The sequence below is a fragment of the Lithobates pipiens genome, unplaced genomic scaffold (genome assembly GCF_037356315.1).
Source record: "Lithobates pipiens isolate NorthernLeopardFrog02 unplaced genomic scaffold, aLitPip1_a1.2 Scaffold_1, whole genome shotgun sequence".
Lineage (NCBI taxonomy): Eukaryota > Metazoa > Chordata > Amphibia > Anura > Ranidae > Lithobates > Lithobates pipiens.
This window is the reverse complement of record NW_027507685.1, coordinates 95945325-95971495: the sequence shown is the minus strand read 5'-3', so window position 1 is coordinate 95971495 and position 26171 is coordinate 95945325. Positions and strand designations below refer to the sequence as shown.

The 26171-nt window shown below is 45.2% G+C and overlaps 1 protein-coding gene across 4 annotated transcripts in view; it reads right to left on the bottom strand.

Moving 5' to 3' along the window:
- The window catches only part of CENPI (centromere protein I), a 187857-nt gene that overhangs the window by 17513 nt on the left and 144173 nt on the right, over positions 1-26171 (bottom strand). For 3 of the 4 annotated variants that reach the window (XM_077465193.1, XM_077465191.1, XM_077465192.1), the window contains 4 exons: positions 23953-24035; positions 20762-20894; positions 19459-19583; positions 5648-5696 (listed from right to left, as the gene is read on the bottom strand). In XM_077465193.1, the coding sequence (XP_077321319.1) occupies positions 5648-5696; positions 19459-19583; positions 20762-20894; positions 23953-24035 (390 nt within the window). The remainder of the gene's footprint in view (positions 1-5647; positions 5697-19458; positions 19584-20761; positions 20895-23952; positions 24036-26171) is intronic. The other variant, XM_077465195.1, reaches the window with a different exon arrangement.

The following is a 26171-nucleotide window of genomic DNA, read 5'->3' as shown; positions in this document are numbered from 1 at the left end:
GGTCAAACATATTTTTTTAATACTCCAGCTGAGGCAGACCACTCACTGGTTTGAGGAAAATAAGACGGTCTTGTGACCTGCGACTTGTTTATGCGATTATATTGTTCTATTTTTTTTTTGTGTAAAGTAATAGGAGAAATGGGGAAAGAAAATGGAGAAATGTGTTTTATTTATTTTTTTCTCCTTTCTCTTTCTTTTTTTTCTTTCTTTCAATAACACTTTAAAATGGTATAATATGGTATAACGGTACAATGTTACAATGTTATACAATGTTATAATATGTTTGTTATTTAGAGGAATGTTTGTTAAGGAGCAAATGAGGCTCCCATTTTGGATACACTTTGCACTTATAAACTCGAGACTACAAGGATGGGATGTAAGAGGGGATAGGCATGGTAGGGTCACGAGAAAACCCTTGATGGGTAGCCCAAGTGGGCAGAGGTGGGAGGGTAAGGGAGGGTGGGCACGGGGTGGATGCACCATATTTATTATGTGCACCTCAAGTATTTCATGCACTACAAAGATTAACACTGATATGGATAGGTTTTGAGATATACTTAGAGAAATTGTTGGATTGCACATCAAAGAAGAAGAAGAAGGAACACAAATGGGTGGAGGGTCAGACTAGTTTGGGGAGGGTCCATAGAACTCTCACTAACTTGCCTGACCCCGATACGTTTTTTTCTCTTTTTGTTATTTTTGAAATATTGTTTTTTATGCTTATGCAGGATAAAACCTTCAGTATAGTTTCTTGGAATGTCCGAGGCCTGAGGGACCCAATTAAAAGAAAGATAGTTCTGTCCGTATTAGAGAGGTCAGGGCCCGGACTCTTTTGTCCAGGAGACGCATTTGACCAAGGATACTATTCCGCTATTGCGTAGTCAGAAATTTTGTTCCCAATATCATTCAGTTCACACCTCCTACTCAAGGGGAATAAGCGTAATGATTGGGAAAGAATTAATCTTCTCCTGTAGAGAAAGTCACATTGATGTACAGGGCCGGTTTGTTTTTCTGTTCTGCTCAATTGAGAATAAATTATATGTTTTAGCGAATATCTACATACCCTCCTGTAGAGAGTAAGTATAAGTACTTACAACTTAGGCACGCAATCCAAACCCAGTTCAGATCACAAATAATCGAATGGACTCAGCTTTCGATTTTGACCAGTATAATTAATTCAGATGTATCTAAAGGCCTAATCTCTAAAATATATACTAGTTTGGAAGCTAGAACAATAAGCAGAATAGGACTTTCTAAGAGTAGAGCTAAATGGGAAAGAGACATAGGGGCAATAACAACAGAGGATTGGGGAGAAATCCTGCAAAGAGGAAGGTTGGTCTCAATCTCTCCCTCACAGAAGGTGTCGCACCTATTTCTGCAGGGTATATACTACACTCCAGCAAAAATGTTTAGTTTTGGATGGAAACAAGATGATCATTGCCCTAGATGCGGAGCATCAGGGGATTTCATCCACATGCTTTGGAGATGCCCAAAGCTATTTAAGGCTGGGTTCACACTGCTGCGGGGGGAGATCCGGATGTGATTCGCACAGCAAATCACATCCGATCTCCGTAGCACTGCGAGTTCAGCCATACAGATAGTATGGCTGAACTCGCAGCTGTCCCGCAGCAAACTCGCACAGGACCCTTTTTTGGGTCCGCAACGGAATCGGATCGCATGGGGGTTCACACCATGCGATCCGATTCCTGTGCGAGTCGGCAGATCGCACTGCGATATGCCGACGGATCTGGGGGTGTCATTAACATAACATTGACACTCCCAGCCGTCCGCATAGGGCAGTGTGAACTGCCGGCGGGAGGTATGCGATGCGGGAAAACGCCGCGGATTCGCGGCGTTCCCGCATCGCAATAGTGTGAATCTAGCCTAAGTATTGGATTGAAGTAGTAGACAGTATAAATAAAATCTTTAACGCTACCCTGGAACCAACGGCTAAGATCTGCTTACTGGGAAGTGTGGAGAGGGGCAGAGCTCCGAAAGAAACTCTGGAGACAGTTTTGAGATGCCTTTTCCAGGTAAGAAAAATGATTACACAGAAATGGCAGGCACATACCCCCCCCCCCCCACTGCTGCAGAGTTGGGTTGATACAGTCAATTTAGTAGTGGGAAATTAGAGTGTTGTATACTCGACAGGGTAATTATGGGAAATTTATTAGAATGTGGAAATCCTGGCTAGATGAGGGGGGGTATCCCCCTTAAGGGGGGATTGGGACATATTTATATTTTTCCCCGTTTTTCTTTTCTTCTTTCCTTTTTTTTTTTTCTCTTTTTCTCCCTTCTTTTGTACATTTTTTTTTTTCGTATAATTAGTAGATATAAGTACACTTATATGGTGCAGGGATGGGGGGAAGTTAGGAAGAGGGGGGGAAGTTAGGAAGAGGGTGGGAGGGTTTGGGTGGCTGAGGAAATAGTATTGTTATCTGATATAATTTAGAATATTGTAACATTTATGTTGTGGAGAAAGTATTTTTCATAATTGCTATTTTTTTATACTGTAATTTCTGTTATTGCTATGTTCTTGGTGTTAAATTATTATATAAATGAATAAAAAAATTAAGATAAAAAAATAAACGCCCAAGATTGGACGTCCCCCTTCCTTCTTAGGAACCACAAACAGATTCGAGTAGAACCCCTGGAAGCGTTCCGATTCCGAAACTGGTACAATCACCCCCTGATTCAGCAAGTCCCTTACTGCCCCTAGCAGGGGCTCCCGGCGAACTGGGGACGCGGCTATGCTGGAGGGGAAGAATCTGGTTGGCGGCCAAGAGAGAAACTATCTTGTAGCCTGTGGAAATTGGGTCGCAGACACATTGGTCAGATAACCGGGAGGTCCACCGGGCTGAAAACTCCCGAAGGCCACCCCCCCCCACCCGCGTATCGGGTAACCTTCATGCAGTAGCACTTTTGTTCGCAGGCTTGTGGTTCCAGGGATGCTTTTGACAGTCCGTGGACATCCTGTCGGGCTGGGAACGTTTTGTCGAAGCACCTTGCGGACAAAAAAGCCACTTGTGAGCGGAAAAGGAGGGCCCTTGCCTGCGGCGTGGCTCCTTAGCCTTCCTGGCCTGTGGGAGTAGTGTACTCTTACCACCCATGGCATTTTTAGTAATTTCATCAAACGAAGCTCCAAAGAGCCGGTCGCCAAGGAAGGGAAGATCCGTCAGGGCTTTCTTGGATGCCTGGTCAGCAGACCAGCATTTTAGCCAAATCAGGCGCCTCAGCACCACAGCTGACACTGAAGCCCTGGATAACAGAGGGAGAGTATCCAGGGCCACGTTACAAAGGTACTAAAGACTTTGCACTAGTTGGTCTGCTAGTTCCACGCAGACAGGGGAGGGGTTTTGCTCTCCCAATTCACGGTGCAAACGTTTTGCTCACTCAGTCAGTGTCTGACACCAGTGCGGATGCCAGTACTGGTCGCGCGGCTGACCCCCCACAACCGTAAACAAGGAACGAGCCACTGCCTCGGCCTTCCTGTCCGTGGGGTCCTTGAATGCAGGAGTCCCCTCTACCGGGATCGTGGTTACTTTATTTAACCTGGATACTGAGGGGTCCACAACCGGAGGAGCCGACCATTTCTTGAGAAGGCTTTCCTCAAAGGGGTATCGCACCGCCATATTTTTGGGGACCGAAAAGGTCCTTTGCGGTCGACCCCATTCCCTGTAGATGAACTTGTCAAAATAAGCCAATTACGGGAACACCTTAGGTGAACATGCTGGCTTGCGGGACCCAAAAGGGACCGATACATCAGCAGAGGGATCCGCTGGCTCCTGAATCTTCAGGGTATCACGCACAGCTATGATAAGTGCTCCAAAAAGCGCTCTGTCACGCTCGGACCCGGACGGGGAATCATCCTCACTGTCCCAGTCAGCCTCATCTGATAGGTCAGAGCAGGGGTCACCAGCCGCAGCAGGGCCCCAGTCTGCATCAGAGCTCTCCCCAGAGGACGCCGGGGGGGGTAGGGGCCTTTTACACGCACCTTTCCTTCCACGCACCGCCTCTATTTTAGCAACAAAAGAGTTAAGGACCACCGTCAGGGTGTCCATGGGCACAGCGCTATCCGCAGGTGACCCGGTTGCAATAGCCTGGATTTCAGGGGAAGAAACACCAGTTTCTGAAGCCATGCTGACCCTACCCTGTCTGCCACCTGCAAGGGGACTTATGACAGTGAAGGTCCCGCCCTCCTGCTGCCGCCACATGGGGGGGTAGGGGCACCTAGCGCCAGACTCACCACCCTGGGGCGTTCTGTGAATGTTACTAGCCATGCCTGTAGTCCCTAGGAGGTTACCCAGTTGCAGAGTGAAGAAACCGTGTCGGCAGCAGCTGTATAGAATAGCAGTGAAACGTTCTGCAGAGCTTGCACCAGCATTCAGGGAAGAGCCATCCAATGTCCTGTATACACAGTGGACATAGGAAACAGCATGTGAGAGCACATGTAAAGCTGTCACAAGAGAACTGCGGTGAAAAGAGCGCTCAAGCTTCAAAAAAACGGCCACCAATGCAGCTAATAGGAAAATCCTATAGAAAATGGCTGCTGAGGCTCACAAGGGGAACCTGCTTTGCCCAAAGCCAAAATGGCAGCCGGACAGCGCCATGCGGTGACAGGAAAATCACAGAACAGTGCTGCCAGAACACCTCCACAGACAACTTTTGGGACCCCCAGATCGGGACCAGGACCAACGCTAGCCGCACAAAGCCCCCTACAGGTGAGAGACCCAGCGAACCCCACACACATGCCGCCCGCAGCACATGAAGCCACCCCCCTGGAGGGAGGAAGGAGGGGAGATAGGGAAGTGGGAGAGAAGAGAAGGAGGTGAGGTGGCCCCTGAATTGACCTCCCAGGGAATGCCCAGCTGCTCACCCCACCGAAGAAGGGAGAACCTACTTACCAGTCCTGAAGAGCTGGGAGACATTTCATCACAGACCTACTCCTGCGCAGTTACAGGGTAGCTGCTGGCCCGGTATACTGTGATCCAGACATCAGTAGCCCAGTCATATGTATACCCTGGAGCATTGAAGCTCACGACCACCTCTGGAGCTAAGGTATGTCGTGGCCTGCCGAGGCTTAGCTGCGGCCTGCACACACTCGATGGCCGGACTGGGGAGACTAAAAGGATAACTTAACCAGCCTGTCACCCAGCCGGCAGTTGATGGAAGATCCCAGGATCTTTCATCTTGCGCAAAAAACATCAAACCTGCATCAAAAAAATTGACCAAAGGGCCCGCAGGGTTCCTAGGTCATTCTCCTTCACTAGGCAAAATAAAACAGAGTTCTGCCTGGGAGCAGGGAGGGTTGTTAGCACAGGGTCCACCCCCCCCGGGGCGGGACTAAAGTTCTGTGTCTTGTGTTACAATTTTTACCTAGTTCTTCTAATGGCAGGCTAACAAATCCATTTAGTTACAGAGAGGAGCTGTGTCGGTCGATGAGTATAAGAGAAATACAAATCCTTGACGGGTAAAACAAGCTCCCTTATATTTTATTGTTTAGCGGTTTTGCCTGGGAGTTCAGCTTTAACTCCAAATCCCTCTTTGGTTCTGAGTAGAACATAAAACGAAAACATTCTGAACAATTCTATTCTACACTACACAAAAATAACAAAACAAAAAAAACCCATGTATCTGCTTTTCTTACAGTGTTCTCTTTTTCATCTTTTCTTGCTGTCAAGAGATTGTCTCTATACCTGGGGAAAAAAAAAAAAAAAAAGCTATTTTACAGGACGATCCTTCGGGCTCTCAAACTTTATAATATAAAAAGAAAATCTGACAGAGTTTAAGTTGTGAGACGTAAACTAATAAGCACTATGCTTAGCACCTGTGTGTATGCAGTCCATCGGCCACACAGATCTTAACCAGTTGCCGACCGCCGCACGACGATGTACGTCAACAGCATGGCACGGGCAGGCATATGGGCGTACGTGTACGTCCCTGCCTTCCCGCAGGGCAGTTAGGGTTAGCCCCCTTTAGTTCTAAGGTACCCCCTAACCCCCCCAATAAAGGTTTAACCCCGTGATCACCCCCCGTCGCCAGTGTCACTAAGGCTGGGTTCACATTGCAGCGGTTTATGAGAACGGATGTGATTCGCACCGCACTGCAGTGCAAATCACATCCGATCTCTGTGCGATTCGAGTTCAGCTATACAGATAGTATGGCTGAATTCGTGTCGCACCCGCCGCAAACTCGCACGGGACCCTTTTTTTGGTCCGCAGCAGAATTGGATCGCATGGGTGTTCACACCATGCGATCCAAGTTTGCAGATGGCACTGCGATATGCGAACTGATCTGGGGGTGTCATTAACATTTCACTGACACTCCCAGCAGTTCGCATAGGGCAGTGTGAACTGCCGCCGGGAGGCATGCGATGCGGGAACCCGCCGCGCATTCGTGGCGTTCCCGCATCGCTCCAGTGTGAACCCAGCCTAATAAGCGATCGTTTTTCTGATCGCTGTATTAGTGTCACAGGTGACGCTAGTTAGGCAGGTAGGTATTTAGGTTCGCCGCAGCTTTTTATAGCGCCAGGGACCCCCATATACTACCGCATAAAGCCCCCTGATTGCCCCCTAGTTAACCCTTTCACCAGTGATCACCATATAACTGTTACAGGTGACGCTGGTTGGTTAGTTATTTTTTTAAAGTTTCAGGGCACCCGCCATTTATTACCTAGTCTCACTAGTGTACCCCTAAATTTAGGGGTGTCTACTTTCCAAAATGGGGTCATTGGGGGGGGGGGGGGGGTTTGTGCCATCTTGGCATTTTATGGCCTTCAAAACTGTAACGCCCTTAGAAAGCCTGAAGGCGGTGCTTGGTTTTCGGGGCCCCGTACGCGGCTAGGCTCCCAAAAAGTCCCACATATGTGGTATCTCCGTACTCAGGAGAAGCAGCAGAATTTATTTTGGGGTGTCATTTCACATATGCCCCTGGCATGCGTGAGCAATATATCATTTAGTGACAACTTTGTGAAAAAAAAAAAAAAAAAGTTTGTAATTTTCCCGCAACTTGTGGCAAAATATAAAATATTCCATGAACTCAACATGCCTCTCAGCAAATAGCTTGGGGTGTCTACTTTCTAAAATGGGGTCATTTGTGGGGGTTTTGTGCCATCTTGGCATTTTATGGCCTTCAAAACTGTAATAGGTAGTGAGAAGTGAACTCAAAAATTTACGCCCTTAGAAAGCCTGAAGGCGGTGCTTGGTTTTCGGGGCCCCGTACGCGGCTAGGCTCCCAAAAAGTCCCACATATGTGGTATCCCCGTACTCAGGAGAAGCAGCAGAATTTATTTTGGGGTGTCATTTCACATATGCCCATAGCATGTGTGAGCAATATATCATTTAGTGACAACTTTGTGTAAAAAAAAAAAATATATTTTTTTTTTTGTCATTATTCAATCGCTTGAGGCAAAAAAATAAAATATTCAATGGGCTCAACATGCCTCTTATCAATTTCCTTAGGGGGTCTACTTTCCAAAATGGGGTCATTTGGGGGGGTTTTGTACTGCCCTGCCAATTTAGCACCTCAAGAAATGAGATAGGCAGTCGTAAACTAAAAGCTGCGTAAATTCCAGAAAACGTACCTTAGTTTGTAGATGTGACAACTTTTGCGCAAACCAATAAATATACAATTATTGACTTTTTTTTTACCAAAGACATGTGGCTGAATACATGTTGGCCTAAATGTATGACTAAAATTGAGTTTATTGGATTTTTCTAATAACAAAAAGTAGAAAATATCATTTTTTTTCAAAATTTGCGGTCTTTTTACGTTTATATCGCAAAAAATAAAAATCGCAGAGGCAATCAAATACCATCAAAAGAAAGCTCTATTTGTGGGAAGAAAAGGACGCAAATTTTGTTTGGGTACAACATTGCATGACCGCGCAATTACCAGTTAAAGCAGCGCAGTGCCAAAGTGTAAAAAGACCTCTGGTCATTTACCAGCAAAATGGTCCGGTCTGAAAGTGGTTAAAGACTGCAGAGCATTGCACCCGTGATCAGGTCACTGGTGCAATGTCCAGCCCCTGCTCATAACACCAATAAGGGCAGGCAGTTACCTGAGAGCAGCTAGTTCGATGAACTAGGAGGATGCTAACCAGTGCCCTCACAATTCATGGAGAACTGCAAGCTGTCAGCCGCAATGGATAATGGTACTTGTAGTCTATTCAGTCACAGGAAACTGAATGAGTGATGCAGCCATGTGGGCAGGCTCCGCAGCACTGCATTATTTTCAAATTGTGACAGCGAGTGCGTGGAGGAGATACCACACCCGCAGTCCTGGGGTGGGGGGGGCGGGGGTCTTTGACAAAAAGGTGCAGATGCTGGAACAGGTTACAGGTGAACTTATCCTTTAGGTGCTCGGTTCACACTGTCGTGACTGGAAAGTCACGTGACTGTAGTAATATGACTAAACAATAGTGACTCCATCTTGTTCTGGCTATAGAGCAATATGCTTTTAACTTAGTTATGAGAACATATTTTGAAGTTTTGTCCTTCAAGTCTAGTATTGAGCTATGTGTCACAATAGCATGCATAAACTTGCTTGCATAAGTGTTTTGTGAGCATTCTATAATGTATAAATAAGTTGTGGTATCTCCCCCGCCTTCCTCTTATTGGGGTACACAGACTCGGGACACGAAACCAAGTATTAGTCATCACCAGATGGTATTTTTGTCCTGGTAACCTTGTGACAGCTATGTCTCAAAGGTTATTTACATTATAGGCATGTATAGCATTATGGTGATAGACTGTTTCATTATTGAGGATATGTAATGATATGTACGCCTCTGTATTAACCACACCCATGTTCTATGCAATGATTGGCTGATAAGGGTGCATATAAAATGCAGCCCCTCCCAGAATAAATCAGACAACTGCTGAACTGTAATATTGTCTGGGCTGTTTTCTTGTTGTCTCCTGATCACTGCAGTGTTAAGTAAAGGGTTTCATGAGTATTGTAATTGCGTTAGTTATACTTCTAGCTGGTCTTTGTCAGGTATATAGCAATACCATTTTAATCACAACAGTGACTTTGCCAGGTGATTCGGAGAGACATTGCAGCAACTTCAAGGAAAGCCCGAGTCATCTTCCTTTAATGTTGGATTCAAATCACATCAATTAAGACGAGGATATGACTTGGAGGCGACTTCCATTAAAGTCTAAGGGCACAAGTTGGATAGAATTCGCTTTGAAGTAGTCGGAGCGGCTTCAGTAGTGCTAAGACAGCTCTTATGGACTGAAATGGGATTTCACATGTCACGCGATTTGGGGTCTCACAAGTTTGGTCCCAAGTTGCAGCAGTGTGACCCGAGCCCTAAAGTAGTATTAAACTTTCACAATTTTCTATTTCCATATAGCTATACTTAACTGCTCTGTGCAGAGGAGCCCCCAAACCTCATTTTCTGGGGTACCCTGCTGGCACTTCGGGCCCCTCCATGGTCCCATGGAAAGCAGCTTTCTATGGGGGCACTCGTGTGGGCTCACTCCCGTGCCGCCAATCTGCATCTAGTTACCTAAATGCATTGAATGCATTAAGGTAAAAAAAAAAAAAATTTGAGGCTTTAGAACCAAGTTTAAACTTACTATTAAAAGTAAAAGTAGAAAAACCGCGCTATTCACCACCGGGAGTAGTTTAAGCCAGATAAATAAAAATAAAAATAAAACCTCTGTATAGATATAGTATACCTGTATGTAAAACACTACATAGGCTGCTGCCACCCGGAAAAAAGGAGGATCCCTTAATAAGATTCCTTTTAAGAGTGGATTTACTGAAATAGTGTCGGGTTAAATGGCGCCACCTAAACACAGGTTTCCATTCCAAAGTGGACTCATGGAGTATAAATGGGTAGAAATAAAAATAATAATAAAAATCAAGGTCTTTTTTCAAAGAGCCCAATAGTGTCCCTGGATCTACTGAGGCTCTATGTTAACCAGAGGGAACCTCAACTTCACCCTAAAAAGGTTATATCAAACAGTGGGTGTAGTAAATCTATAGGCCACCAGGGACAGTGGACACGAAACCTAGAATCCTAGTATTGGGGACTAGTAATCACACCCATTGCATATTAAATCTCCAAAACGGCGGGAATACAGGAACTGACGATATTGGAACAGGCTAGAGTATTTCCTTACAAGGGATAAACAAACCCTCAATCTCAAATAAATTATACCTTTAGGCCAAAAAACCTGAAAGTCACGTGTACCAAACTACATGTGCAACCTAATGCGATTATAAATCAAGTCGCAACAGTGCGAAAAAAGTGTCACTCAATGGTAAACCTACTAACAACAATACCATAAGTACACCAAACCAGTGTATAGTGATAGAGGTATCTGTGTATGTTTAGTATGACATTCATTAATAATCAACCTAAAATCACATATGTATACTCAAAGAGTGTTAAGTGACAGACATATATATATATATATATAACCTAAACCAGTGTCTATGTAAAGCCTGTGTAGCGTACAAAAATATATATATAGGCCTAATAATTAAATATAGGGAATATATAAACACTTCATATACCAGAAATCAGACAATTGTAAATAAGAAGTGTGTGTGTATTAGTGCACACAAAAGGTGAAAAAATATACCAAAACCTTTTAGTGATAAAAGCTAAAAAATGCTCTAAACCATAAAATATATATATGTGAAAGGTGCATATACACGTAAAAAAGTGAAAAAAAAAATAAAAAAATAAAAGATAAAAAATAATAAAAAATAAATAAAAATATAAAAATAAAATGCAAAAAATATGCAAAAAAATATATATACGTGAAGTATACAAGACAAAATATATATATGTGGAATAAGTCCCAAATCAATGTTCAATGGTGCTAATTCAAACAAGTCCTTAGAAAATCTTTAAAGTGACTTTGGTGCTGAAGACGTCTATGACGAAACGCGTCCGACGGAGCTACGCTTTTACGTCACTTCCGGGTCGCCGCTGGTGTCTGGCACGCAGGTGGAGCGCAAACCGCGTATCCATCATACGGATCCCGAGGAAGAATTGTGCTTTTTGGCTTTGAACACTACGGGAATGGCTCTATCCTAGGGGGGACACAGCTGAGATCTATCACCCCTATAGGGAGGTTTGTTTCGGTTCCCATAGATAGTGCCTCTATTTCACGCTGTGTTCTTAGCATTAGTATATACTTTTATGGTATCTTCTGGGGTCAACCCGGAATTCTTTTTTGGGGGGATTATCACACCAACCCCCTGATGAACTGTGGTCTCGCAGTATAACTCACTTTACGAGAGTTGTGGCCATTTTTTTAGTATAATTTTTTTGTTTTTTTCCTTTTTTTGTTGTGCTGTTTTTTGCCTCTTATGGTTTGTTTTTTATATATAAATTTTTTATATTTATTGTGCCAATAAATCATTTTTTACGGATTACACTATGGAGGCTTCCATTTTTTTCTCATGAGGACTTATGGAATCCATGCTGATACATGTTCAGTCATCTATCACAAAGTAAAGAACGGGACATCTGGAGATTGATCTTTAAGGCGTACAACCCCTGCAGGGGTACTTACTTCTGGTGAGTAGGATTCCTGGTGGGGGAGCACAGAAGTCACAGTGAAGACTGCATAGGAAGCACCAAAGTCACTTTAAAGATTTTCTAAGGACTTGTTTGAATTAGCACCATTGAACATTGATTTGGGACTTATTCCACATATATATATTTTGTCTTGTATACTTCACGTATATATATTTTTTTGCATATTTTTTGCATTTTATTTTTATATTTTTATTTATTTTTTATTATTTTTTATCTTTTATTTTTTATTTTATTTTTTCACTTTTTTACGTGTATATGCACCTTTCACATATATATATTTTATGGTTTAGAGCATTTTTTAGCTTTTATCACTAAAAGGTTTTGGTATATTTTTTCACCTTTTGTGTGCACTAATACACACACACTTCTTATTTACAATTGTCTGATTTCTGGTATATGAAGTGTTTATATATTCCCTATATTTAATTATCAGGCCTATATATATATTTTTGTTACGCTACACAGGCTTTACATAGACACTGGTTTAGGTTATATATATATATATATATATGTCTGTCACTTAACACTCTTTGAGTATACATATGTGATTTTAGGTTGATTATTAATGAATGTCATACTAAACATACACAGATACCTCTATCACTATACACTGGTTTGGTGTACTTATGGTATTGTTGTTAGTAGGTTTACCATTGAGTGACACTTTTTTCGCACTGTTGCGACTTGATTTATAATCGCATTAGGTTGCACATGTAGTTTGGTACACGTGACTTTCAGGTTTTTTGGCCTAAAGGTATAATTTATTTGAGATTGAGGGTTTGTTTATCCCTTGTAAGGAAATACTCTAGCCTGTTCCAATATCGTCAGTTCCTGTATTCCCGCCGTTTTGGAGATTTAATATGCAATGGGTGTGATTACTAGTCCCCAATACTAGGATTCTAGGTTTCGTGTCCACTGTCCCTGGTGGCCTATAGATTTACTACACCCACTGTTTGATATAACCTTTTTAGGGTGAAGTTGAGGTTCCCTCTGGTTAACATAGAGCCTCAGTAGATCCAGGGACACTATTGGGCTCTTTGAAAAAAGACCTTGATTTTTATTATTATTTTTATTTCTACCCATTTATACTCCATGAGTCCACTTTGGAATGGAAACCTGTGTTTAGGTGGCGCCATTTAACCCGACACTATTTCAGTAAATCCACTCTTAAAGTTACTATTGATACTTTAAAAGTTTTCTTTGTTGGCATTTGCATCAAAACTTTTTTTTTTTTTTCCTACCTTATGCAAAGATAACCCCCGCTGTGTCACCCTCCACTTCTCTTCCCCTAAATTATATTTAGGGAGCGAGCACTATATGCATCAAACATCCAGGAACTAAACCAGCTGTCAATCTAAGGCCGCGTACACACGGGCGGATTGTCTGTCCAACTTAGTCCGCTGAACCGTGTTTCAGCGGACAATCCGCTCGTGTGTGGGCTTCAGCGGACTTTTTCAGCGGACTGTCTGACGAACAAAGTCTTACGGAATTTCCGTAATTTTGTCCGTCCAAACTTGGTTTCAGCGGACAGTCCGCTCGTGTGTAGGCAAGTTGGACGGACTAAGTATGGCGCATGCTCAGAAAGGATTTACACGGCCGAAGGTTGCATTGCAGTGTATAGGACGTCGTTTTTCTAGTCCCGTCGTACGTGCTGTACACGTCATCACGCACGCTTTCAGCGGACTGTCTGCTCATCGTGTGTGGTCAAGTCCGTTCACTCAAATTTTGAACGGACTGTCTGTCGGATTGTCTGACGAACTTAGTTGGGCAGACAATCCGCCAGTGTGTACGCGGCCTAAGAACTAGAGGGTGGAGCACAGATGCAGTCTACATGCATTAAAGTGGTTGTAAACCCTTACAACAAACTTTGATCTACAGGTAAGCCTAGATTAAGGCTTACCTGTAGGTCCAAGAAATATCTCCTAAACCTACACGGTTTAGCAGATATTTGGCAAAAGACAGGCACCGCTGTCTACGGCGCATGCACCGTAGACAGCGGCGCGTAGGCGCACTGAGCGCGGCACTGTCAACGATGAAGATGCCGCGCATGGCGGCTCGCATGCGCGGGAGTGACGTCATCGCGGCTTCGCCGAATGACAGCGGCGGAGCAGCAAGACCCACCTAGAAGATGGAGGCGCCGGACTACAAGTGACAGCGGTGACATCGCTGGCTCCTGTGTCAGGTAAGTGACACATAATGGACTACTATGTGATGCATAGTAGTCCATTATGCTTTACCTTTGCAGGGAATGAAAGAGGAAGTAAACTCATCAGGGTTTACTTCCTCTTTAACCACTTCAGCCCCGGACCAATTGTCAGCCTAAGGACCAGAGGTCTTTTTACAATTTCGCACTGCACTGCTTTAACTGGTAATTGCGCGGTCATGCAATGTTGTACTCAAAAGAAATTTGCGTCCTTTTCTTCCCACAAATAGAGCTTTCTTTTGATGGTATTTGATTGCCTCTGCAATATTTATTTTTTACGATATAAAAGGAAAAAGACTGAAAATTAAAAAAAAAAAAAAAAAGAAAAAAAAGAAAAGAAAAAAATATATTTTCTAGTTTTTGTTATAAGAAGAATTGAATGAACTAAATTTTAGTCATACATTTAAGCCAAAATGTATTCAGCCACATGTCTTTAGTAAAAAAAAATGTCAATAAGGGTATATTTATTGGTTTGCGCAAAAGTTATAGCGTCTACAAACTAGAGTACATTTTCTGGAATTTACACAGCTTTTAATTTATGACTGCCTATCTCATTTCTTGAGGTGCTAAAATGGCAGGGCAGTACAAACCCCCCCCCCCCCAAAATGACCCCATTTTGGAAAGTAGACACCCCAAGGAAATTGCTGAGGGGCATGTTGAGCCCATTGAATATTTTTTTTTGTCCCAAGTGATTGAATAATGACACAAAAAAAAAAGTTTACAAAAAGTTGTCACTAAATGATATATTGCTCACACATGCCATAGTTATATGTGCAATTGCACCCCAAAATATATTATGCTGCTTCTCCTGAGTACGGGGATACAACATATGTGGGACTTTTTGGGAGTCTAGCCGCCTACGGCACCCGGAAAACCAATCACCGCCTTCAGGATTTCTAAGGGTGCAAATTTTTGATTTCACTCCTCACTACCTACCACAGTTTCAAAGGCCATAAAATGCCAAAATAACACAACCCCCCCCCCCCCCAAACTACCCCATTTTGGAAAGTAGACACCCCAGGGATATTGCTGAGGGGCATGTTGACCCCATTGAATATTTTTTTTGTCCCAAGTGATTGAATACTCACACATGCTATGGGCATAAGACAAAAAACACCCCAAAATAAATTCCGCTGCTTGTCCCGAGTACGGGGATACCACATGTGGGGGACTTTTTGGGAGCCTAGCCACGTACGGGACCCCGAAAACCAAGCACTGCCTTCAGGATTTAAATATAAAAACGCTACCAAAAAAAACTGTTAGCGATCGCAGGGATCAGGCCTGACTCTGCGAACGCTGCAGTTATGCGTTTAGTGTTTTGTAAGTGACAGTGATCGATCGATACTGCACTTGGGTGGGCTGGGCGGAGGGGCAAAACGCAGGTGCTAGCAGGTATCTGGGCTGATCCCGCTAACAATGCATTTTTTTGGAACCCTAAACTGCTGGGGACGCTAGTTTAGATCTGATCAGATATTGATCTGTTCAGATTCTATACCACTACGGGAGTTAGCGGTACTGGCTCTAACCTAGCGCTGCCTGGGGCGATGCAGACCCTGACCCTAAAACCTAATTGATATCACCTGCCGGGTGATCAAGGGGTTAAACCTTTATTGGGTAATAAATGGCGGGTGCCCTGATGCTATAAAAAGCAAACTAACCAGAGTCACCTGTAACACTTATATGGTGATCACTGGTGAAAGGGTTAACTAGGGGCAATCAGGGGGTTAAAATATTTATTCAGTAGTATATGGGGGTCCCTGACGCTATATAAAAACCTGACGTTCCTCATACAGGCCCATATCTCTTCTAAATGTAGATCTGAAAATCCTGGCGAAGGTTCTGGCGGGCCGCCTGAACACGGTAATCACAGCTTTAGTGCACCCGGACCAGTCCGGGTTCATGCCGGGCAGAGGGACCGACATCAACATACGTAGGTTGCTGACTCACTTGGATAGAGCGCGGGAGGACAGCCCGGGGGTGGTGGTGTCCCTGGATGCCGAAAAGGCTTTTGATTCGGTAGAATGGGATTACCTCTGGGCTGTCCTTCGCAAATTTGGGTTTGGACCCGTATTTATTCAGTGGCTGCAACTGATGTATGCCTCCCCGACTGCTCGTATACGTACAAACAATTCCCTCTCGTGGGCCTTTCCCCTGGGAAGGGGCACCCGACAGGGCTGTCCGCTGTCGCCCGGGCTTTTCGCCCTAGCAGTGGAGCCGCTGGCCACTAAAATGCGGGATGCGACCGCGGTGCGGGGCATTCGGGTGGGAGTGATAGAGGAGAAGATATCCTTATATGCGGATGACACTATTCTGTATCTAACGGAGGTCTCCTCTTCACTCCCTGCGGCTTTGCGGTTAGTCGACGATTTTGGGACATACTCGGGTGTTAAAGTCAACTGGGGGAAGTCCTTAATCTACCCTTTGAGCCCGTCCGAGCCTAGGCCCACTCTGCAGAACTCGCTAGTCTGGGTGGAAAGTTTTAAATACTTAGGGATATGGATGGGTGGCCCACCGGCTAGGTATATGGAGCTTAACCTGAACCCGCTGTTGGCCCAATTCTCTAAGCGATGCTTGGACTGGAAGGCGCTGCCCCTGTCCCCGGTGGGAAGAGTGAACCTCATTAAGATGGTCTACCTGCCGAAGTTTCTCTACCTCTTTAGAAACAGCCCGATCGAGATCCCGGTGACTTATTTTAACAAGATAAGATCTATTATTACCTCCTTTGTGTGGCTGGGCAAGGTGCCGCGTTTGGCACTGTCCACCCTGCAACTGGCAGTTGGGCAGGGCGGGCTCGCCCTTCCTGACTTTCAGCGCTACTACTGGGCAGCGGTATTAGTTACTGCCCGGTGGTGGTTTTCACAGCCGAGGGACAACCCAGCGGTGACTCTGGAGGCTGCGATTCTGGGGTCTTACGCAGCTCTAAGCAACCTACCTTATCGAGGAGTCGGAGCGCATCCTAACATTACCTCCCTGATGCGTACGACGGTTCGGGTGTGGAGCCGGGTGGGGATGGCCCTTCGGATTCCTGGGGTAGTCTCCCCCCACATGCCCCTGTGGGGTAATCCGAATCTGTCTCATTTTCGGAGTATCCCAGACCCGCAGGTGTGGGCTAAGAGGGGGATAGTCACTTTAAAGCATGTAGTGATAGGGGGTAGGTTGGGTACGTTTCCCGAACTCAAAGCTAAATTTGATCTACCGAACTGGATGTTTTTCCGGTTTCTGCAGCTGAGGCATGCCTTTCAGCATCAGTTCCCGGACGGGGTGACGCTTGGGAAAGACCCGGTGGAGACGTTGTTGACTGCTAAACTTCTAATGGCCCCCTATCCACAATCTATTTTCATCTGACTGCCTCTAGGAAGCCTAGTCTGCCCCGGCTTTACGATAAATGGAAGAGGGACATTCCGTCCCTGAGGGAAGATGATTGGGAGTCTTGTGTCTCTTCCTATGTATCAACCTTGATATCGGCTAGAGACCGTTTTATTCAGTTAAAGTTTTTACATCGGGCTTATTATACGCCGCAGAGATTGGCGGTTATATATAAAGATAGATCCCCAGCGTGTGCTAGATGCGGTAGTGAAGAGGCCACATTTATGCATATGGTGTGGTCCTGCCCGGAGCTACAAACCTATTGGGTTCAGATTTTGACTGATATTAATCAGGCTGTTGAGGGCTCTCTGCAGTTGAAACCAGAACTTATGCTTTTGAGTGTGGTGGATGACCAGACGGTGGGGAAGTATGGAAGACTATTTGTGGCTTTTGCCGCTTATTACGCTAGAAGGGAAGTGTCGCTGAAATGGAGGTCTGAGCTCCCGCCCACCGTCACCGCCTGGAGAAATACCTTGAATGCTGTTTTGCCGCTGTACAAAATTACATATATCAATAGAAATTGTCCGCACAAATTTGACAAGGTCTGGTCCTCTTGGATAGACTCGTGGGGCTCTCTGTCGGTGGTGGTTTCTCCTCCTGACCCAGAGGGGGAGTGAGGATCCACCGGCAGGGAGCGTGGGACGTGCGTTTGGTGACTGTTACCTGTTCCCCGGATGGCCCCTTTTTTTGATCCTCTCTTTCCCCCCCACCCCTTTTTTCCTACTCCCCCCCCCCCCCTCTCCCTCTGTTTCATTGGGTGGGCCTGCGGCTCAACCTGGTCCTCCCCTGCTTTCCTGGCCCCCCCGCATTTCCTTTTTCCCACTACTGCCCCCCCTACGCCTCCGGGACATGGCGCATCCTTTTTCTCCCCCCCCTTTTTTTTCCCTCTACCAAACGCCGCTCACTTTGGTGTAGAATGATTAATGCTATGCACAGATCTGAGGTATATTCTTTATCTAGTGATAAATGTCCTGTTTGATGTATGTACATGGATAATTTATTGACGGAATGTATGCCTTGAGCTGACCTGTATTGTCTTTCTTTGTTCAAATAAAGTTCACTTTTGTTAAAAAAAAATATATAAAAACCTGACGGGGAACCTAAATAACCAACTGGCTAACCAGCGTCACTTATACGGTGATCGCTGGTGAAAGGGTTAACTAGGAGCAATCAGGGGGTTAAAACTATTATTGGGTAGTATATGGGGGTACCTAGCGCTATAAAAACCTAGCGGTGAACCTAAAAAAATAACTAGCTACCTAGCGGCACCAGTGACACTAATGCAGCGATCAGAAAAAGATCCCTTAGTGACACTGGCAAAAGGGGGTGAAAGGGTTAACTCTAGGGGCAATCAGGGGGTTAAACCTTTATTGGGGGGGGGGGGGGCTACTCTGGACCTAACACGAACTGCCCTGACAGTTTTTACTGTCACAACTGACACTAAATGCAGTGATCAGTAAATAAATGATCACTGCAATCAGTGACACTGTGACTGAGGGGGGGGATTTGTGTGCCTGTGTGTTTGGTGCACTTAATTTCTCTGTTCTCCTCGCAGTCCGCCCCAAGGAGAATTACATCACTTCCTCCCTGCCTGTGTTTACAAAACACAGCGGGGGAAGCTTTTCATTTGCCAGAAGCAATAGAGAGGGGATGTCCAGAAACCAACGGCCATCCCCTCATCCCGGATCGCTCCTGAAGCGAAACGGACCGCCGCATCCACCGGGAGGGGGTCCGATCGGACACCCCACCCGCTGGAAGGCAAGCACGTACATGTACGTGCTTGTGCCTGTCGGTGCTATTCTGCCAACGTACATTGCCATGCGGCGGTCCTTAAGTGGTTAAGGTGGAAAAAAAAAAACAACTGTCACTGACCGGCCCCCCTACCCCCCTCTTTTACTCACCTGAGTTCTGTGATTCACACATCGGAGACGTGCTCTTCCCCTCTGCCCGTTGTCTCGGCTCTTGATTGGATAGATTGATAGCAGCGCATCCATTGGCTCCTGCTGCTGTCAATCAAAAACAATGATGCAGGCGCTGGGGGGGAGCGGGTCCGAGTCCGGTATTCTATGGACGCAAATGCTGGACTCTGACACCCACCCACCCCCCGGAGAGCGCTTCCCCTGGTGGGTTATACGATGCAAGGAAAAGCTACCAGTGCTGCCGAGTGGCCCCAGAAGTCGAGGATCGGGGCCACTCTGTGCAAAACGAAAAGCTTTTAAACAAGTGCCAATAATACTGGAGTGTGCATCTCATGCACTGCTTTTGCCATTTACAGGCATGTGATCCAGAAAGACTTAAAACATTTATAATTCAGAAAACATACCTATGCATAATGTAACAGATCTGGTTAAGGTTCACACAGTCTTTGCAAAGAAGAGCAGGATAAAACACTCCAGCAGGAGGTAGGACGATTAGAGGTAAAGAAAAACAAACGTATACATCAGAAACCTGTAAAATAAAAATAAAAATTTAAAAAAGCGTCAGTTTGAGTGTACAAACCTGAAACCAAAAAGCTATTCATAGAATGCTTAGAAACTACCTTAAAATGTCCTTTCTTTTATTATGAAATATCTTAAAGCTGAAGTGGGATTAGTTCCAATTTAAAAGCAGAATTATTTTTTTATCTTGATGCATTCTCTGCATTAAAGTAATAAAGTCTTGTTTTTGTGTTTAAAAATAACAAACATGTTATACTTACCTGCTCTGTGTAATGGTTTTGCACAGAGCATCCCTAATCCTCCTCTTCTCGGGCCCCCCTTTGGAGCTCCTTGGGCCTTTCTCTGGTTGAGGCCCAGGCCCCGCCCCCTCTCTCCCCTCATAGGCTCACTGACTTTGATCGATAGCAGCGGGAGCCAAATGCTCTCTGCTGCGGTCTCAGCCAATGAGGAGGGAGAGCCCCGGGGCAGCCCTGTCTCTCCTGCAACATGGCTGGATAGAGCTGGTGTTTAGGCAAGTATTAGGGGGGGGGGGGGGGGGGGGGACTGCTGCACACTAAAGGTTTTTCTTAAATCTTAAAGAGGTGTTGCCATTTAAAAAAAAAAAAAAATAATAAAATTTAAAATTAAAAGTCAGCAGCTACAAATACTGCAGCTGCTGACTTTTAATAAGTGGACACTTACCTGTCCCAGGGTCCAGCTATGCGGGGGATCGAAGCCTCGCTCCTCTCCCTCTCCGTTTGGCGGCGCCAGCATTGTAACTGCTTGTGTGTGCTCATGGCGCATTGTGATTGGCCGCGCAATAATCTGGGTACTGTCACATGTCCCAGATGATTGACAAGAGGGAGGGGGCAGAGCTGAGCCCTTCCTGTGCCGAAGCAAAGTGATGTCACGAGCACAGACACTGAAGGAGGCAGACTATGAGGGACCCCCTAGCAACAGCCATTTAGAGGAGAGTAAAAAAAAATAATTTGGGGTTGGGGCGGGGCAGGACTGCCAGCAGGAGACCCAAAGGGAAGAGGATCGGGGCTGCTCTGTGCAAAACCATTACACAGTTAAGTATAACATTTTAGTTTTTTTGTCTTTTGCTATTAAAATAAATAAAAAAAAAAACCCTTTAGAATCACATTAATATGCAATACATTATAACATAAAACAAACAGTCACTAAAAGTAAAAGTCCATTTCTTACCAATGTATAGAATTCCAGGACAGACTGAAGGAGGAGAGAACTGCTATGCATCTGCAAGCCCACAGTACATAAACGGCCGGTAAACTGAATCATATTTTCAACTGAAGTCATCAAGCCAGACATGGTGTCATTTCTGCATGACAGACACAAATATAAAAAGGTCAAAGTTTAGACTGAGCCCTTGACCTCTTCATGTTTCCTATGACAATGATCTGCAATGGTGTCACAAAGACATGCACTATATGGTCAAAATTATTGGGACACCTGCCTTTACACGCACATGAACTTTAAATGGCATCCTGGCCTTAGGCAGGGTTCACACATGTGCAGCCGTCCGTTCGTGCCTGGGGTCTGGTGCGTGTCTATTCACCGGTTCAGGCGCGATTTTTTTTTGCCTGAATTTGCACCTGAACCAGACCCAAACACGCAAAGGACCCTACTGCAATCCAGGTCACGGCCGCCCTGTACCTGTGTGAATGGACTCCATTGGGAGCCGGCACATTCGCCTGTCATGCAAATTGAATGCGGGGAAACTCGCATCCAATCAGCATATATGTGAACCCGGTCCTAGTTCGTGGGGTTTAATGTTGAGTTGGCCCACCCTTTGCAGCTATAACAGCTTCAACCCTTCTGGCAAGGCTGTCCTCAAGGGTTAGGAGGGTGTCTATGGGAATTTTAGACCATTCTTCCAGAAGAGCATTTCTAAAGGTCAGGCACTGATGTTGGAATAGAAGGCCTGGCTCAGTCTCTGCTCTAATTACTCCCAAAGGTCTATTGGGTTGAGGTCAGGACTCTGTGCAGGCTACTCAAGTTCCTCCACCCCAAACTCACTCTTCCATGTCTTTACTTTGTGCACTGGTGTGCAGTCATGTTGGAACAGGAAGGGGCCATCCCAAAACTGTTCCCACAAAGTTGTGGGCATGAAATTGTCCAAAATATCCTGGTAGCTGCGGACTTCAGGTGCTCCCTATCCATGCCGTTTCATGCCAACTTCTATGCAAGTGTGCTGCTTATTTTTAAAAAAGTGATTTTTATTTGATACTGACCTCAGCATCCTGCTGTTTGTATTCTTCTACATTGAGGCAGCCACTCACCTGTCCCACGATCCAGCAGTGTACTTACCCCAGTCAGTCTCACCCGCTGTGTTCGTTCCTTGGCCCTGGCATTTTCACTATGGGCACCCAGCTGAGACAGCTTGCAGCTTCACAGCTGGGTGCCCACTGCACATTGCACATGAATGGTGGATGCAGTCCTCTGGAACTTGTCAGTGTCCTAGAAGACTGCAGGGGGGGTGAGGGAGAAGAACTTCCGTTTATGAACGCCTAGGCGGTCGGAAGTGGGAGTACCTGTCAAAATCAGGCTACCCATTTCCCCCCTCACTCCTCAAAAGTGCCAATTCTTCAAGATGAGTGGGGGATGAGTCCTTAAAGAGGAAGTAAACCCTAATGGGTTTACTTCCTCTTTTTTTCCCTGCAAAGGTAAAGCATAATGGACTACTATGCATCGCATAGTAGCTCATTATGTGTCACTTACCTGACACAGGAGCCAGCGAAGTCGCCGCTGTCCCCTGTAGTCCGCCGCATCCATGTTGCTTGTGGCGTCTCGCAGCTCCGTCGAATCACAGCGGCGCAACCGCGATGACGTCACTCCCGCGCATGCGCACGGGAGTCGCGTCTCGCAGCTCCGCCGCTGCCACACGGCGAAGCCGCGATGACGTCACTCCCGCGCATGCGCACGGGAGTCGACAAATTTGGCAAATCCATTCTTGGATTTGCCGCATTTAGTGCGCCTGCGCGCCGCTGTCTACGGCGCATGCGCCGTAGACAGCGGTGCCCGTTTTCGGGCAAATATCTCCTAAACCATATAGGTTTAGGAGATATTGCTTGGACCTACAGGTAAGCCTTAATCTAGGCTTACCTATAGGTCCAAGTTGTTTGGAAGGGTTTACTTCCTCTTTAAAGCGGATCGTCCCCTTTTGGGTGGAGCTCCGCTTTAATTATTACTGTTTTTTGCTAAACAAAAAAAAAATTTTTTTTTTCAGTTTTTTATAAAAATTTGCAAACAAGTAATATTACTCTTTTACTGATGTGCGCTGATGAGGCTGCACTGATAGGCTGCAGTTATGGGCACTGATAGGTGACACTGATTAGCGGGACTGATGGGCACTGTTGGGACTGCACCGATTATCAGGACTGGGTGCGTGAGAAGGTAAAAGCCGATAACCGGCTAGTGTTTCCATCCTGTGATCAGCTGCCGTTGGCTGGCAGCTGACCACATGGTAAAGGGCCACTGCAATTGGCCCTTTACCCCTTCTGTGATCAGCTAAGTCCTAAGAACTCGGTGATCACAGAACGCGGGGGCAACGTGATTATGGGACGATGTCCATAGACACCCTCCCAGCAAAAGAAAGTCTGCAATGTAGCCATATTTCAACTATAGCACAGGCGGGAAGGGGTAAAGAGAACAGGTATATGTTTTTCAATAACCTAGAGGCATACCCAAATGTTTAGGAAGCTTCTATGGTTGTTTTTCAGTTCCTAAATCTCTCAAAATCATGGATACAATGGACTGGGGTTTTATAGAGAACCTGTACTATAGAAGCGGTGCCCAAAAATGACATGAAGAGGGCAAAACACTTGCCAGTACAGCCTGTTGGCTCTGATCTTATCCCCAATATGGCCTCAACACCCTGTGCTGGCACGGTCTCTCCGTATGGAGGTGGACATCTTGGTAGGAGGAGCAGGGCTTTGCTTCCTCGAGTGAGAGCAGTCTTCATAATTATCTGATAACTGGTGGGCTAATTATAAAGAAGCAGTAGAAGAGGTAGAGGAAGTGCAGATTCACAAAAAATGATAAAAGCAGAAAGTAGTACTAACATCACTAAATCTCACTCTATAACTAGCAGTCATAGTCAGCAGTCTCACGGGTGATCTCACACTGCAGATATACAGCTATAAGGCTACAGATCAGGAATACCTCGATAAAGGGGGGTGTACCGCTATTTTCAGGAGGAATACTATTTGCTATAATATAGCAAATATTTCATTTTTTTTGTTTTGTTTTTCCAGGTCCACTTTAAAGCACCACGCGTCATGAATGTTAAATCAGCACAACGTCTAATAAAGCAGGTCTGAAAGGATAATCACACACTTAGGTTTGCAGAGAGCCCATTTCTTTGGGTCATTTCTTACTTATTTTCAACATTTTCTATGCAGACCGAATGCTTGATCACCCAGTTCTCCAGCAGATCCTTCAGACTCTTAAGCACATCGATCTGTAATAAAAACATTATAAGATTTAGGCTTCATAAACATTTTTCGGAAATATATATACTAATTTTGCATCTTCCCTATTCATGTTTGATATTCACAAACCAAGACCAAGCCCGCACGAGGGCCCTCACCGAAAGGGAAACAGCCAGGATTGCAGGCAGGGGGATCCCAGAAGAAGAGGATCAAGACTGCTTTGTGCAATACACAATTGAATAGCAATTATGTTAATAAAAATAAAGAAGATTTAATATCACTTTAACTGCTTCAATACCTGACACTTTTACCCCCCTCCTGCCCAGGCCAATGTTTAGCTTTTAGTGCTCTCACACTTTGAATGACAATTGCTTGGTCATGTAATGCTGTACTCATATGGATATTTTTATCATTTTTTCACACAAATAGAGATTTCTTTTGGTGGCATTTAATCACTACTGGGTTTTTTTTTTATTTAAAAAACAAAATTAAATTTTTTTTGAAAAAAAGTTTAAAAAAAATGTTGTAGATAAGCAATTTTTCTCCTTCACTGATGTGCGCTGATGAGGCTGAACTGATGGGCACTGACGAGGTGGCACCAATATGCCGCACTGATACAGTAGGTGGCAATGACAGGCAGCACGGATGAGCACCGATACAGTAGGTGTCACTGATAGGCAGAACTCATGAGCACAGATACAGTAGGTGGCACGGATAGGCAGCACTGATGAGCACCAATACAGCAGGTGCCACCGATAGGCAGCACTGATACCGTAGGTGGCACCAATAGGCAGCACGGATGAGCACCGATACAGTAGGTAGCACTTATGGGCACAGATTGGCATCCCTTCTGAGGCTGCACCTCACACTCTGTCAGCGTGTGGCGAGAAGAGATGATAAAAATGGCATTTCCTGGTTTACAGCCTAATAGAGGGGTAAAGATCCGCATCATCGGCTCTTTACAGGGATTGCGCCATGTCCCAAGGACACAGTGCACCCGCGATGGCCACACGCCCTGCGGGCACAACAGAGTGGCGACGTTGTCCCAGAACGAGAGGGGATCCCGCCCACCGTCATTTTACTATATGGCCGGCAGTTGGTTAAAGTAGAACAATGGGCAAAACTTTATTTTTTTTCCCCCCATTTTGAATAGTCAGATTCTTTTTTGCCATCTTTGTCCCATTGCGAAGCATTTCCTTTCCTTGCTTGAACTGATTAATATATATATATATATACACACACACACACACACACACACACACACACACACACACACACACACACATTAGGTATAACTATGGCCTATGGGTCACCCACTCAGCGCCACCTCAATCCTACAGTGCCAGCAGCAGGTAGATGTGTTGAACTATTCAATATCGTATGTCGATGTCTCAGACATTAAAATCAAAAAAAAAAAAAAAAAAAAAAAAAATTATAGATAAATAAACCTATAAAATTACCAATATAAAATAGAATTGAAATCAAAACATAAAATAAGACTAAACAGCTGTTTAACTACTTCAATACCGGGCACTTAAACACCTTCCTTCCCAGACCAATTTTGAGCTTTCAGCGCTGTCGCACTTTGAATGACAATTGCGCGGTCATGCTAAACTGTACCCAAATTAAATTTTTATCTTTCCCCCCCCACAAGTAGAGCTTTCTTTTGGTTGTATTTTATCACCTCTACGGTTTTTATTTTTTGCTAAATAAAAAAAAGACCGAAAATTGTGAAAAAAAAAATATGTTTTTTGTTTCAGTTTCAAAACTTTGTAAATAAGCAAGTTTTCTCCTTCACTGATTGGCACTGATGGGGCTGCACTGACGGGCACTGATGGGGCTGCACTGACGGGCACTGATTGGCGGCACGGATGGGCACTGATTGGCGGCACGGATTGGCGGCACTGTATTGTATTATACTGTACTGATGGATGCCAATCAGTCCCAAACAATGCATGCCAATCAGGGTTGCCCATCGTGGGCATTGATTGGCATCCATTGTGGGCACTGACTGGCATCCATCGTTTTCTAGGGTGGCATACCTGGTGGTGTCCCTGGTGGTCCAGTGTGGGCATCCTGGGGGGGGGGGGGGCTGCGCCGATAATCGATCAGCGCAGACCCCCCCCCCCCCGTCAGAGGAGCAGCCGATTGGCTCGCCTCTACTC